General features: G+C 43.9%; 1 protein-coding gene across 1 annotated transcript in view; it reads left to right on the top strand.

The window, feature by feature from the left end:
- The window catches only part of hectd4 (HECT domain E3 ubiquitin protein ligase 4), a 146197-nt gene that overhangs the window by 49099 nt on the left and 81586 nt on the right, over window positions 1-15512 (top strand). The window contains exons 22-34 of the mRNA XM_080739231.1: window positions 332-536; window positions 1178-1297; window positions 3371-3475; window positions 4144-4307; window positions 5529-5774; window positions 6289-6481; window positions 7477-7581; window positions 8217-8305; window positions 8952-9124; window positions 10049-10184; window positions 11299-11443; window positions 13343-13509; window positions 14427-14573. Of these exons, the coding sequence (XP_080595357.1) occupies window positions 332-536; window positions 1178-1297; window positions 3371-3475; window positions 4144-4307; window positions 5529-5774; window positions 6289-6481; window positions 7477-7581; window positions 8217-8305; window positions 8952-9124; window positions 10049-10184; window positions 11299-11443; window positions 13343-13509; window positions 14427-14573 (1995 nt within the window). The remainder of the gene's footprint in view (window positions 1-331; window positions 537-1177; window positions 1298-3370; window positions 3476-4143; window positions 4308-5528; window positions 5775-6288; window positions 6482-7476; window positions 7582-8216; window positions 8306-8951; window positions 9125-10048; window positions 10185-11298; window positions 11444-13342; window positions 13510-14426; window positions 14574-15512) is intronic.

Here is a 15512-nt window from a genome sequence, read left to right as displayed (position 1 = left end):
CCATAGAGGTTAAGGTTAGGGTAAGAGATAGGGTTAGTGTCGGAATGGAGACATGTCGGAAAGGAGACATGTCGGAATGGAGAGATGCACTCATTTTACCCATGTACCTCAACCCTTGCTGCACTCACCCAGCGGTGCGCAGCCTCCACCGCTCAGTCCACACGGGTGTGATTTTTTTAGAAAACTGTAGGATGCAGGATCTAGTAGACGTTCAGGAACCTCAGGAGCATTATATTTCAAGACATGGCTTGTTTGTAATAAAAGCCAGTTTTCTCCCAATAACATGCACCGTTCTTTTTCCCCCCGTGGTGTCACATTTTGTCCTGCTTAGCTTCAGAATCCTTGACGAGCGGGAAGAGCCGGGTTTCCTTACGGGGCTGAAGATCCCGGCGCCGTGGGCCGCCGGGAAGACGGTGGAGACGGTGCACCCGGTGCGAGACAACTACAAGTTCAAGGAGACGGTGCACATCCCGGGAGCGCGCTGCCTCTACCTGCGCTTCGACTCCCGCTGCTCCTCCCAGTACGACTACGACAAGGTACACTACACGCTCTCACACACACCAGTTTACAGTTTAGGCATTTAGCAGACACTTTTAATCCAAAGCGACTTAGAATAAGCAGGTAATACATCAATATAATAAGCAAGATAATATGTCAGTACATCAACAACAATATAACAATGCATAGGAATCTCAATCTAGAAAAACAATGACATAGGTAGACCACACACCTAATCAATAAAAAAACTTAAAACTAAAACCTAAAAATGCTATATAGCTTCATGTATGGTCATTGAGAGTGTCAGTAGTGCTATGGGTTTGGGGTGGAGTCTGAAGAGGTGAGTCTTCAGTCCACGGCGGAAGCTAGGGAGTGAGTCTGTTGTTCTAAGTGCGAAATAATGTGTTGTTCCTATGCCTTGAACAGTATACATTTGAAAACATGTGAAATGGGAGTGTTTCTAGTGAGTAAAATAATGTAGTACTTTTTCCACCACTGCTGAATGTCGTGTTTGATGTTCCAGTTGGTGATCTATGTTTGATGTTTCAGTTGGTGATCTATGTTTGATGTTTCAGTTGGTGATCTATGTTTGATGTTTCAGTTGGTGATCTATGTTTGATGTTTCAGTTGGTGATCTATGTTTGATGTTTCAGTTGGTGATCTATGTTTGATGTTTCAGTTGGTGATCTATGCCGGGCCGAACACCAACAGCCGCAAGGTGACAGAGTACGGAGGAAACACACTGGGGTACGGCAGCCGCAGCGTTCTGGGGACGGGCTGGCCCAAAGACCTGGTCAAGGTACAGTAAGAGGAGCCTTGGAGAAATGCACAGTAGGAGCGAGATCATTTAGCGACCTCCAACCTGGTCGCAACCTGGTCGGTAGTTTTCACCGACCAGGTCGCGAAATCTACCGACCGGGTCGCTAAATCTACCAACCGGGCTGCTAAATCAACGACCGGGCTGCAAAATCAACGACCGGGACCAGGTCGGTGATTTAGCGGCCCGGACGGTAGATTTAGCGACCCGGTCGGTGATTTTGCGGCCCGGTCGGTGATTTTGCGGGCCGGTCAGTGATTTAGCGACCCGGTCGGTAGATTTAGCTTTAGCGACCCGGTCGGTGATTTAGGGTTAGGGTTAGGGTTTGGGTTAGGGTTAGGGTTAGGGTTAGCAGCCCGGTCGGTGGATAAGCGACCCGGTCGGTGGATACGCGACCCGGTCGGTCGATTTAGCGACCCGGTCGGTAGATTTAGCGACCCGGTCGGTAGATTTAGCGACCCGGTCGGTAGATTTAGCGACCCGGTCGGTGATTTTGCGGCCCGGTCGGTGATTTTGCGAGCCGGTCGGTAGATTTAGCGACCCGGTCGCTGAAAACTACCGACCAGGTTGCAACCCGGTTGGAGGTCGCTAAATGATCTCGCCCTCTCTCGAAATGCATTCAATCAGACAAGACCGCTACACAGTCCAATTAGGGATGGGACGATATTGAAATTTCATATCACGATTATTGTGACTTACGTGATTTACAATATTATCGAGATAATCAAAATATCCACAACATCCATTATCCTGCTGGGGCAGAACATGTGCCAAAAAAAATAACAGATCTACAAGCTCACAACGCGTCGCAATGCGACACGTTGTGAGCTTGTAGATCGGCTATTTTTTGGCAAAGAGATTTGGTAGAGAGTGGAAAAAAAGACAAGTAAGTATGTTTTACCAATAGAGGGTTTAAATGGTACTGGATTTGCAGCTCGGTAAATAAAAGGTGAATTGATCCCAGTGACGATTTCACGATAAATTAAATCTCCACGATTCGATTATCCTGGGTGTTTTTATCACGATAAACGATAATATCGCTTATTGAGTTATTGTCCCATCCCTAAGTTCAATGCGTTCAAAGACTCTGGTAAAGCTCAGTGTTGATTTCATCAACTAAAACTATGACGAAAAATGTTTGTCGACTACCTTTTTTCCCTGACAAAAACTAAGCTATGATGACTGAAACTGTTGACTAAATAATACTGACAATTTCGTCAACAGATATAACTAGAGAGATAAAGAGATCCAGTGGAGAACTAAGACAAGTCATTTTCTACTTGGTTTTGTGCAGGTGTCACTCTCTGAAAATAGCTGATCTACAAGCTCACAGCGTTGTGAGCTTGTAGACAAACAGCTCATTATAAATCAGGCATTTCAATGCCATCGCGGCCAGGCCAAAATACATTTTAGTCTAAACTAAATCAAATGTAGATTTAGTCGATTAAAACTGGACTAAAACTAAAACATTTCAGATGACTGAATATGGAATTGTATTCAAAGTATGACTCAAACTACATTAAAATCAACACTGGCTACAGCTCATGGAAAAAGACAGGGAAACCTAGCATTGCTCAGTGGTTTAAGGAACTGTCTTTGTGTCTTCCCTTAGAAAGAATCACTTACACTCTCAAAAATAAACAAGAGCTCTTTGAGAAAATATGGGGGAATGTTATTCAATATGTCAAGGGCAATGATCTCTCTCACTTAATGGAGGAACCAGGAGTAGGGTAGCCGCAGCCTCTCTGCAGTCATTTGTCCGGCCGTATGGCATGGAACTCTGGGTGTCACTGTGAATGTTATGTGCTCTTTGTATTACAATTATTTAATATTTTTATGTGTTGTGTCAATGTCAAGTATTTTGTTTGTTTTCTGTACGGTGTTGTATTCTTTTCTTTTTATTTTCTTGTATGTAAGTAGTCTTTTTATTGCCATGTGAATGATGTTCTGTTTTTTTTTTCGTCAAAAAAAAAAAGAAAAAAAAATGAAATAAACAATGTTAAAAAAAAAAAAAAAAACACTGGCTACAGCATACTTCTATGTTTGCACCTAAAGGTGGAGGGCGACACTGTGACCTTCTCCTTCGAGATGCGGAGCGGCCGTGAACACAACACCCCCGACAAAGCCATGTGGGGCTTTTCCTGCACCGTCCGAGCTCAGGTGAATACGTCGCGACATCGCATCTCCAGTTACCCGCCTGCCTGCCTGCCTTCCTGTTATATTACGATAAAATGCCGTTTGCAGAACGGGATCAGCAGCAATGCCAGCTTTAACCCATTTAGGCCTAGGATTATTGAATGCTTTAACCAGTGAAAAATAGCAGATATGCGAGCTTGTAGATCTGCTATTTTTGAAAAATCGTGAAAATTAGAATTTTGACCCGATTCTATAAGTGTCTTTTGAATCCTTCTAAGGTTTTTTGTAAAACCTATGTTTCTATGTCAGCAATCTGGCTAGCCATCGTCAAAGAAAAGATCCTTTTCACTTAACAGTTAACAGCTCAGTTAGTCTGTTCTTGAGAGACTACTATGTCAGTGGTTCTCAAACCTTTTCATGTGAAGGACCCCCAAAATTATATGTATTTGGCTACGGACCCGCATCTTAAAATATTTAGTTCCAGGGACCACCCAGAAGCAAAATTTGAGTTATAAACGTTCGCTCTAAAAATACATAATTCAGATTTGCACACATTTTCACGACTTTTTCCAAAAAATAGAGTGCCGCGCTGTGAGCTTGTATATCTGCTATTTTTCACTGGTTAACAGCATTCAATAATTCTAGGCCCTAAATGGGTTTTAATCCCTGATCCCGCCATCTGTTTTTCACAGGAGTCATCCGAGGACGTCTCTGGGGGCCTCCCCTTCCTGGCGGACCTTGCGTTGGGCCTGTCGGTGCTGGCCTGCTCCATGCTCCGCATCCTGTACAACGGGCCGGAGGTGACGCCCGAGGAGGAGGCCTGCCACGACCTGCTCTGCTCAAAGCTGCTCCAAAGGTGACGCAGCAAAATGAAATGAAAAGAATAATAAATAGCACAGAGCCTTCACCAGGGGCGTCACAAGGGGGGGGGGGACGGACTGAGTTACTAGGGCCCAAGGAGGTGGAGGAGGGGCCTGGAATTATATTATACTTTAGCTATTGAAAAATAGCAGATATACAAGCTCACAGCGAGCTTGTAGATCTGCTATTTTTTGAAAAGTTGTGAAAATGTGTGCAAATCTTTGAATATTATGTATTTTTTAAGCAAACATTTGTAACTCAAATTTTGCTAATTTAACTAAATATTTTGAGATGGGGGGTCCGTGGCCAAATACATATCTTTGTGGAGTACTTTACATGAAAAAGTTTGAACACCACTGACATAGAAACATAGGTTTTTCAAAAAACCTTAGAAGGATTTGAAATATTCAAAGACTTTTCACGATTTTCATGATTTTTCAAAAATAACAGATCTACAAGCTCACAGCGCGGCACTTGTTGCCGCGCTGTGAGCTTGTGTATCTGCTTTTTTTCAATAGTTAAATCACAAAATAATGCGTAATAATGCGTTCCCAGTTGCCCCTATGAAGAACATTCATGGGTGGCCCGCAGTGAATGCTTGTACCCAGGGCCCAGAATTTGGTGCGACACCCCCGGCCTTCACTAAAGCAAAGGAATATTGATTGGCCAAACCAAGCACCGTAATGTAAGAAGCAGAAGCCATAAAGCTCTGTGCAATGCAATATAGCTCAGCTAATGTTAGGTTATGTTAGTTTAGTTTACCGTAAGTGTTGTGTTGCCCTACATGAAGTGTGGAAACCTTATTGTGTAACGTTTGTGTCGGGCAGAAACCTCTTACTTCCATATTTTAACTTTTTGTGTTTTTGTGTAAATGAATGCTACAGTATCTGATCAACCCCACACAAAAGCATCAAAAGCAGCAGATCTGCAAGGATCGAGCTTGTACTGCAGATGTCATAGAAGTCATAGGACTTTCACATAACGAATAACTGAATAAGCAATGCATGTTTGGGCTCTCACAGCATACAGTACATGGATCTCCATATATGGGTACCAGGGGTCTCCATGGGTAACTGGTCCGATATACATCACTGGCCAGATGGACAAGACATGGCATGGCGCGAGTCGCATGTCGCCCCGAGGCGTCTTACTAGTTATGGTTGCTATTTCAGAAAGGACAAAATAAAAACCAAGTTGGCCTTGTGATTGTGTTCAGGTGCCAATGGCAGGTGGAGGCCAACGGTGCCATCTCTCCAGCCCTGACGCCCAGCCCCTCCCCCCTGCCGCTGACCATCGATGAGGACCGGGAGTTCACCTACCCCTCTGACGTGCTCATCCCCCCCCCGGGCCTCATGCCGGGGGCCTACTTCGACCTGCCTCGCATCCGCCTGCCGCCGGGCATCATGGGAAGGTTGAGAGAGGTGTCCGGCAGGGCTCGACCTCAGTTCCGTCCCAGCATAAAGTAAGAGGGTCGTGCAGCTGTTGCTCATGGAGCGTTGAACGCGTTAATATTTACCACTTGAAGCCGGAATTATCCTTTGCCGTGTGGCAGTGTCGCGCTGTGCAAAATAGCTGATTTATGAACTCGCAATGTGTTGCATTGCGACACGTTGTGAGCTTGCAGATCATCTATTTTCACCACACAACACCAGCGTACATCGGACTATAGTTTAGAATAAGAATGTTTTGAATTCATGTCTCCAAAGGGTGAACACATTTCTGTCTCCATTATTCCGGTATGTTGAAGCAGCACTATGTTACTTTTTAACAACTATATAGCATATTATGTACAGTGTACCACAAAATTATAATTCTAAAACGGCTAGTTCCATTCTTTGATTCTGATTGTCAAGTGTCCCATTAATTGCTGTGGTATATGAGACTATAATCCACACCTTGAATCAGTTTATATCAAACCCAGGTGTGTTATTTCATGGCACCCCATCGTTAATGAACTTGAATCCTGTTTTTGTCAGGGAGGTGATCCGGCCAGACGTCATGGAGGAGGTCATAGTGTCGTGTGTCATAAAGCATCTGACGCTGGTGGACGCCCTCCAGTCGCTGGTCAACTTCCAGTACCGCGAGGAGCACGCCGAGGAGTACGACCTGGTCTGTAAGATCATGGCGGAGACCTTCAAGAAGATCAACGCCATGCAGCGGCAGCTGCAGGTAAGCGGCGCCGCGCGTACCCCGGTTTGAACCCCATTTAGACCTGGGAAGAATCCGTGTCACTTTTGATTTGAACCACTTTAACCGTTATTTTATACTTTGGCTATTCAAAAATAGCAGATATACAAGCTCACAGCGTTGAGCTATGAGCTTGTAGATCTGCTATTTTTGAAAAGTCCTGAAAATGTGGGCAAATCTTTGATATATACATATTTTTCAAGTGAACATTTGTAACTCAAATCTTTGCTTCGCATGGTGGTCCCTGGAACAACATATTTTCAGATGGGGGGGTCCCGGCCAAATGCCTATCATTTTGGGGGCCCTTGACATGAAAAGGTTAACCACTGATATTGTAGCAACATGAGTGTTTCAGAAAAGTGTGTAGCCATTTGTAGAATCAATAGCTTAATAAATCGTTGATGTCGGCCATAAACCTTGTATCTCCATATTCTACCTTTTTTGTGTTTTTCTTTCCATACATTAATGCGTTTCGAGCTTCTAGGTCTGCTACTGATACTTATGATTTTGCATCCTTGAAAAGTAACTGTTTTGGCCATAATGAGTCTTCCACCCGACAAGAGACGAAATGCTCACTGAAAAGGCTGGATTCAGCGTCTCAAAATTAAGAAGGCTTGCCAATTATGGGCAAGCCTTCATATTTTTGGTCTTCCCATTTTATTTGCAGAGTGGATAGCACACAGACCACACAATCATGGCGTCCCCAGTTTGAATCTGGAAGGAGACTTTTGCATGTCGGTACCTCTACCCTCAGTTTCCTACATCCAAGTGCTATCGTTTATTATGAGCGTATTATTATAGTATTAGGTTACTCGTTCCCCACAAAATACATGGGTAAGCAAATTGTCTGTTGAGTGTGTGAGAAAACTAAGTCGGGGCTATATTTAAAAAAAGAAAGAAAGTGATAGTTACATTGAAGGTGGGTTAGAAGAATATTCCATCCGTGGTTCCAGTTGTGTCCTGTGTTGATGTTTCAGAGCGTAGCAGAACTGGAGCAGAAGTGGCAGAATGAGGTGGAGGAGGCCCAGCAGGGGAAGCTGGAGAACAACGCTCCCTTCTTCCACGACTACCATTTCTTTGAGGTACAGTATGAACCGCTGTCACCGCAGCATGCAGCGCCACTAGGGGTGTAACGATATAGTAACAGTATATCGAAATGAAAACAGCTAAAATCGAATCGTATTCTTTTATTTTGTATCGTATCGAATCGGCAGTGCAAAGAATCGATTGTATCGATACTACCTAAAGGAGGGGTTTAATTACTCTTCCTTTCCATATAGCTACACTGGTCTATCGTATCGATAAATGTGTGTAATCTCTGGGTTCATGTCAAGGTGCAGGTTTGTCAATGTACAATGTCCATGTATTTGGCAGATAATCACTGTGTTTACTTATTTATATCCATAATAATACTTCCCTTGAAATGTTTCCCTTGCACCTGCACTATCCACACCTTTCACACAGATTTAATGTCTTTGCTAAATAGTTACTATATCGATTTTAAATAATTAAATCGAATCGTATCGTATCGCCATGAATGAACCAATATCGTCCATGTATCGTATCGTCAACCATGTATCGTGATATGTATCGAATCGCTATTAAAATGAATCGTTACACCCTATAATTGCCACCGCCATTCCTTCTCCTGAGACTCTGTGGCAGCGTGGCGGCCCGCTGCCCGCTGATGCTCATGATTTATTGTTTCATTTACCAGAACAAAATGAAGGAGCTGGAGCTGCTGTGCTCGCTGAAGGAGGTCCCCCTCGACTTCAGCGATTTGGAAAACGTTGTCCTTGCACTGAGGTAAATCCATTCAAATTAACGCAGCTGCTCAGCCGGGGGGGATGGGGGGTGGTGGTTCCCTTTTAGCCCCAGGTAGCTTCCAATTACCAGGAAGAACCACTCACTCCGGTCTTTTAAGGCATTTAGACCAGTTACGCATTATTGCGTGTTATTTTATGCTTTAACTATTGAAAAATATTAGATCTACAAGCTCACAGCGCGGCACAGAGTGCCGTGCTGCGAGCTTGTAGATCTGCTATTTTTGAAAAAATCGTGAACATTTGAATTTTGACCCGATTTCTATAAGTGTCTTTTGAATCCTTCTAAGGTTTTTTGAAAAACCTATGTTTCCATGTCAGTGGTGCTCAAACGTTTTCATGTCAAGGACCCCCAAAATGATATGTATTTGGTCACGGACCCCCATCTCAAAATGTTTAGTTCCAGGGACCACCCAGAAGCAAAATTTGAGTTACAAACTTTAAAAATACATAATGCTGTATTCAAAGATTTGCACACATTTTCAAGACTTTAAAAAAAATAGCAGATCTACAAGCTCGCAGCGCGGCACTCGGTGCCGCGCTGTGAGCTTGTATATCTGCTATTTTTCAATAGTTAAAAGCATTCAATAATTCTACGCCTAAATGGGTTACTCTGACGCACCGAACAGGGAGAAGTTCTTCCAGGAGGTGAACTCCATGCACCTGAAGAGCAGCGCCCCGCTGGCTAAAACCAAGGCTCTGGTGAAGAGCCTGATGAATCGCACTGAGCTGCTGCTGCACGTCACCATCGGTCCTCACAGCAGGAGTCTGACCGGCACACCCGCCGGCACACCAGGACCAGGTATGTTTAAAGTCGAGGGACCCAATTCATCAATCTGGTCGTAAATATAGTGTAAATAAAGTGACTAAATCTGGCTTATATTCCTGTCTTACCTTCAAAATCCCTGACAAAAAAAACATTGCTGAATCTGACCCCTAATCTTGGGAATTGTCTTAAATGCTGTTAAAGTTATACCATGTAACTTTTTTTATAAAACAAATCTTAAAATTGTCCTAACTGTTAAATCGCTAAAGTTTTAGAACACCCACTCCGTTATTTTCAGCTTCTGAAGCCTTCTCTTTATATGTTTTCTATGAGCCGTGAGGGGGGGAAAATTTCGCGGCAAAATTGCGTCATCATACACTACCGGCCAATCACAGCGAGGGTTATACACTGCCGGCCAATCACAGCGCATCTTGAAGTGGGGTCGCTATCACAATACGGCGGCCATATTTGTAGGCGCCCGTGTAGCTTGCCTCAACATAACAACAGCATTTACTCGGCGAAGGAGTCTCCGGAATGCCTGAACGCACAGGAACCAGGGACCCCTCTAAAGATAGATCTCGGCGAGGTGGAGGCAGACGCGGGGGTGGTCCGCGGCGAAAAACACGGTTTGCTATAGAGCTACTGACCTCTAGGTGAGCAACTTACACAGTATAGCTTTAATATCAAATATGGGTGTAATTTGGCCGTAAAGTGCTTGATGAATCGGGCCCATTGTTTTTGTCTCATGCAGTAATTTATGGACCATTTGCTCATTGAAACTGAAACCGAACCTGTGATTTTGGGAGGGGGGAGGGGGTCCCCAGAAGACAGTAAAGTGAAAATGTAAATGACATGAACAAAGACCATTATTGCATGAAAAGTAATCTACAAACCACTGCCCTATAATCAGGCTTAACTGTTTATCCAATCCCTCTCCATTCTCCTCATCCGCTGTCCCAGCCTCCAAGTCAGTCTCAGACAACAAGACCACCAACCCCATGGTGAAACAGCCAGTCTTCCTACGCAGCATGTCTGCCCCCTCTGACCTGGAGATGATCGCCAACCAGGACCTGGAGTTCACGCACGCCACGCAAAGGTACAGTATCTGTATTTAAAGGAGCAGGGTTCCCACGGTCATGAAATTCCTGGAAATATTTTGAAATTAGAAAAATATTTTTCCAGTACTGGAAAAGTTTGGGAATTTATTAACTCATTTGCTGCCAAAAACGAGGAACCCGAGAATTTCGCGATGTACCACCCTGCCACGCCCGAGGAACCCGAGAATTTTTGAAGAAAAAAAAATTAAAAAAAAAAAAAAAAAAAATGTTTTCAAAAAAAATGTTTTGACCCCAAAACATTTAGTAGGCATGATAGCGATCGCGAAATTGCATGTTTAACCCCCATAGCAACCCCATCTTTCAAACATGGCAGCCATCTTTGTTTACATTTTAGGAAAACATAATGGCTGCTATCTCATGAATGCCTGAACGGATTTCCATTCGGATTTTTTTGTTTGAAAGCTGTGAGCAATGTGGACACACGTGGTGCATTATCTAGGCATGGGTGTGCATGATCCGTGCACTATGAATTACATGGAAGTCTATGGAGACAGTTTGGCATAATTAGAGTACGAAGATATTGTTAAATGGCAGCAGATGAGTTAAGGGTCCTGGAAGGTCCTGGAAAAAATAGCTATGCATTGTCTTTGGTTATTGATTTTGTTAATTTTGTTAATAATTTTGTTAATATAAAAATTAAACATGGGCCAATTGTCAAATATTAGAGGCAGAAATTGTGAAAATAGCCGATCTACATGCTCACAACGCCTCGTGTTGCGAGGCGTTGTGAGCATGTAGATCGGCTATTTTCACAATAGAACCGTGTTATACAAAATTCCTCAACTCTTAGTGCTCGTTAGGGTGAGGGGTCCCCAGTTAAAACATGATTATTTCGGGGGCCACGGCCTGAAAAGGTTGAGAACCACTGGCATACACTACCTGTCTTTGGGCATTGCGCATAGCATAGGAGTAAGAGACCTGTTATTGAGCTGAATTATTGTTATATAGTCCTGGAAATTGAGTTAAATATTCTGGAAAAGTTTTGGAAAGGTTTTGGTAAAAAAAATGTGGGAACCCTGCAAACTGCCCCTCCTCTGCCCGCGCATCTACTGTAGGGTCGCCCCTAAATATGTAAATGTTCACCATCTCCAGGAGGCGGCACCACCCGACCAGTCATCGCAGCAGTTCTTTCACCCTGCTGCAGTCGCTGGCCATCGAGGACAGCCGTGACAAGCCCACATACAGCGTTCTGCTGGGGCAGCTCTTCGCCTTCATTGGGACCACGCCTGATCAGACTGTAAGTATACTACCGTCCGGCTATTTGCCCGTTTAAAGGAGTAGTTCACCCCCAAAAATAGGCTCTATGCATATACGCCATTTTGTTCTACTTCCGGGTGTCTTTCGACTTCCTTCACAGGTGTTACTGATGATACTAATGAAGGCTCTGTTTGATTTATTGTTAGGGATGGCCAAATGGAGATTTTTTCTTAACCGATAACCGAAAGGCCTTATCAGTTAATTAACCGTTAACCGTTAAGGAAATGTGTTCAAAAATGCGTTAAGGAAATGTGTTCAAAAATGCGCTATTTTAGCGATTTAAAAAAGGAAAATACACCCGTTTTTCCCCATAATAAAGTGCCATATTTACCATTACAAACAATAAAACTAGGAGAAACAAGAATACAAATGTTTTCTAAAAGAAATGTGTTTTTGCAAAGAAACGGGGGCATTGAAATGATCAGTCTGTAATGTGATGCGCTTTCGCCAGGCACGTGCGCACATACAGCAAAGGGGGCTGGAGCCCTTAACTTTTATCAACAGAATTGTCCACCAAAAGGCCATTCAGCCCATGCCTCTCTAACATTCTGTGCACTCCCTGGCTATCGCCTAACTAAACAGCCGCAGCGAGATGCTCGTATGTAGAACAACAACTTTCAATCGTATAACTTTTGGAATGGTTGAATCGGCTAAACGTGATGTCCATTTCATTATTTTTCTTCTCTCTCGCCCGTGTTTTGTGTGCTGATGCAGCGATCATTGAATTTGCGACTCTGAGCTCAGCTTTGTTATTTTCGCATATCCTACTCTGTAACCAAGACGACTTTAGCGTTCCTCACGTCATCAACATGTAACATTAGAAAGTTGTGTTTTAACTCATTGCATGCCAGGCCCGATAGTCCCGAGATTATTTCAATGTCTTTCCCTGCCAGGCCCGATAGTCCCGAGAATTTCCGCCATTTTGGGAAGAAAAAAAAAAAAAAAAAAAAAAATCAATTTTTTTTTTTGCATGTTTAACCCCCATAGCAACCCCATCTATCAAACATGGCAGCCATCTTTGTTTACATTTTAGGAAAACATAATGGCTTGTATCTCATGAATGCCTGAACGGATTTCCATTCGGATTTTTTTGTTTGAAAGCTGTGAGCAATGTGGACACACGTGGTGCATTATCTAGGCATGGGTGTGCATGATCCGTGCACTATGAATTACATGGAAGTCTATGGAGACCAGAGGCACCATAGAGTACGAAGGTATTGTTAAATGGCGGGGAATGTGTTAAGCTCTTCTTAAACGGGATTCAATGTGACTGGGTCTGTTTTGTAAAATCCAATCGACGACGGAGCATTTGTTGAATAAGTCAGCGTGTACGACTCGCGTCGCAGACTCGCAGTTGCGTGAATGCTGGATGTTACACAGCCATTGGTGTCCCAGAAATGTGTGACCACAGCGCGTATAGTTGCATGGTTGATGACTTGATGTTGCGTAGATATTGGTGTACGGGGCTTTTGGTGTGACACATGGGTTGATTTCCTTTTTCTTTTCTTTTTTATCGGTCAAAATTGACCGTTAGTGCTTACCGGTAACCAATTTCTTATCGGTTTAACGGTAACGGTTAGCCGTTGGCCATCCCTACAGTGGACCCTTGCAGGTCCATTTGCTTCCATTTATACACTGTCAGAGTTACACACCTGTATGGGGACATTTGGAACCCACTCAAGGACACTTTGAGACCCACTGGTGTAGCAGAGTGTTTCCTGTGAGCCAACATGCACAATATCTGCACCCTGACTCTGTTTGAAGTCGAAAGACACCCGGAAGTAGCACAAAATGGCGTATATGCATATAGCCTATTGAATGACTTACTATTACTGTACTTACTAATCTAAGCGTACGTTGTGGACCACTGCCTCCTCAGGTGTCCAGCAGCAGCTTCCTGGCGGCGGCCCAGACGCGGTGGAGGCGTGGCAGCACGCGGAAGCAGGCGCTGGTTCACATGAGGGAGCTGCTCACCGCCGCCGTCAGAGTGGGCGGAGTCACACACCTGGTGGGACCCGTCACCATGGTGCTGCAAGGCGGCCCCAGGTGAGAGCAACACACAGTTAATTGCGACCGAAGGTCGCAGTTTACCGTGAGAAATGTCACAGCTTGTCCGGAATTCCCCAGAATCCCTTTTATGCCCATATATGAAGATCCCTGATGTCATCAATATATATCACTGGCCAGATGGCCAAGACAAGGCCCATATCTGTGTGGCTGGTTCAGATAGGGATCTCCATGTATGGGCATAAAAGTTATTGTATGTTGTGATGTCATAGGAACCACTCTAACAGAATCCCTTTTATACCCATACATGGAGATCCCTGATGTCATCAATATTAAGCCCATATCTAACAGGACTTCATATGGGAATGCCCATATATTGAGGAAGACAGCCCATATCTGTGCGACTGGTTCAGACAGGGATCTCCATGTATGGGCATAAAAGGGATGTACTATATACAGTACATGGATATCCATATATGGATAACTGGTCCGATATAGATCACTGGCTGGATGTCGCATGTCGCCCTGAGGCCTCTTACTAGTACGTTATACTAGCTCATTGTTTCAAGGTCTCCCCTTAACTCTGACAGTGTACTAAATGGAACCAAATGAACCCATTAGGGTCCATTTGGTTCCATTTGTACACTGTCAGAGTTACAGACTTTTTATGGGTCAGTTTAGACCCCCCTAAAGGAATATCTGCTATTCTTTGGAATGCAGCTAGTATAAATCAGGTAAATAAGTATAAATCACAGTGTGTCAAAAAAAGAAATAGGCCTACATTTTAGTCGTCTAAATCAACTATAGAATTAGTTGACTAAAATCTTCTGATATTTAGTCAACTAAAACATTTCAATTTACTAAAATAATAACTAAAACTAAATTTATTCAGAACACTACTACAGCACTTAAAATGTGTCATCAAAATGAACAGTGATTTGTGATGTGTTCTTCAGGATTGAAGAGCTGACCTGTGGTGGGATGGTGGAGCAGGTGCAGGAAGCCTTCGGGGAGACCATGACGTCGGTGGTGTCTCTCTGCGCTCGCTATCCCATCGCCTGTGCCAACAGCATTGGAATGCTCTGCACAATCCCCTACACCAGGCAAGATCATTGATTTGATACAACCTCCACCGGCTGTCTGTCTGTCTGTCAGTCACGTCACGTCACACTTTTCCCCTACTCATATCTCCGCCACCGTTGCCCCTATCCATGCCAAACTCTGCACACACACACACACACACTCCTTGGCTGCCAAACCACAACCTCCACCCCTCATTTCTCACATGGCCCTCTTCTAGCGCCACCATGAGGCAGATTCTTGCAAAATACATTTTTGGACACTGCTCCTACAGATTTTGCCCTAAAATCACACAAAGCGGTACACAGTATGTCTAGAGTCATGTCATCAACATGGATGTGTCCCATATAGCGCCACCATCAGGCCAATTTTTTAAACACATTTTTGGACACTGCTCCTACAGATTTTTTCCTAAAATCACGCAAAGCGGTACACAGTATGACTATGTGTGTATACATCGCTTATCTCCCGACTAGGGAGTCTTACTGATATTTATTATTACTTTTCTATACATCTTCTATTTTCTTTTTATTATCTCGTTACAAATACTGTATAATTTTACTTAAAAATGGTAAATGGTAAATGGTGCATTTATATAGCGCTTTTTATCCAAAGCGCTTTACAGAGATTGTGCATTACATTCACCCATTCACGCACACATTCATACACCGGTGGCGGAGGAAACCATGCAAGGTACAAACCTGCTCACCGGGAGCAACTAGGGGTTCAGAGTCTTGCTCAAGGACCCTTCGACATTAACTCAGGGGGAGCCCGGATTCGAACTGGGAACCCTTCGGGAACCCTTCGTGCTCTAATAACGGTTTCTCTACCCCTGAGCTATGCCGCCCCACACTTAAAAATTATCTTGACCAGGGGGTGCCTGCTGGCCTAGCGGTCCAGGGGCATACCACATAATATAGGCTCTAATGGAACCTGGCATCACAGGTTTGAATCCCGATCCC

The sequence above is a fragment of the Nannobrachium achirus genome (genome assembly GCF_963921795.1).
Source record: "Nannobrachium achirus genome assembly, chromosome: 12".
NCBI classification, from domain to species: domain Eukaryota; kingdom Metazoa; phylum Chordata; class Actinopteri; order Myctophiformes; family Myctophidae; genus Nannobrachium; species Nannobrachium achirus.
The sequence above is the reverse complement of the archived record's forward strand: the minus strand, read 5'-3'. Positions and strand labels throughout refer to the sequence as shown.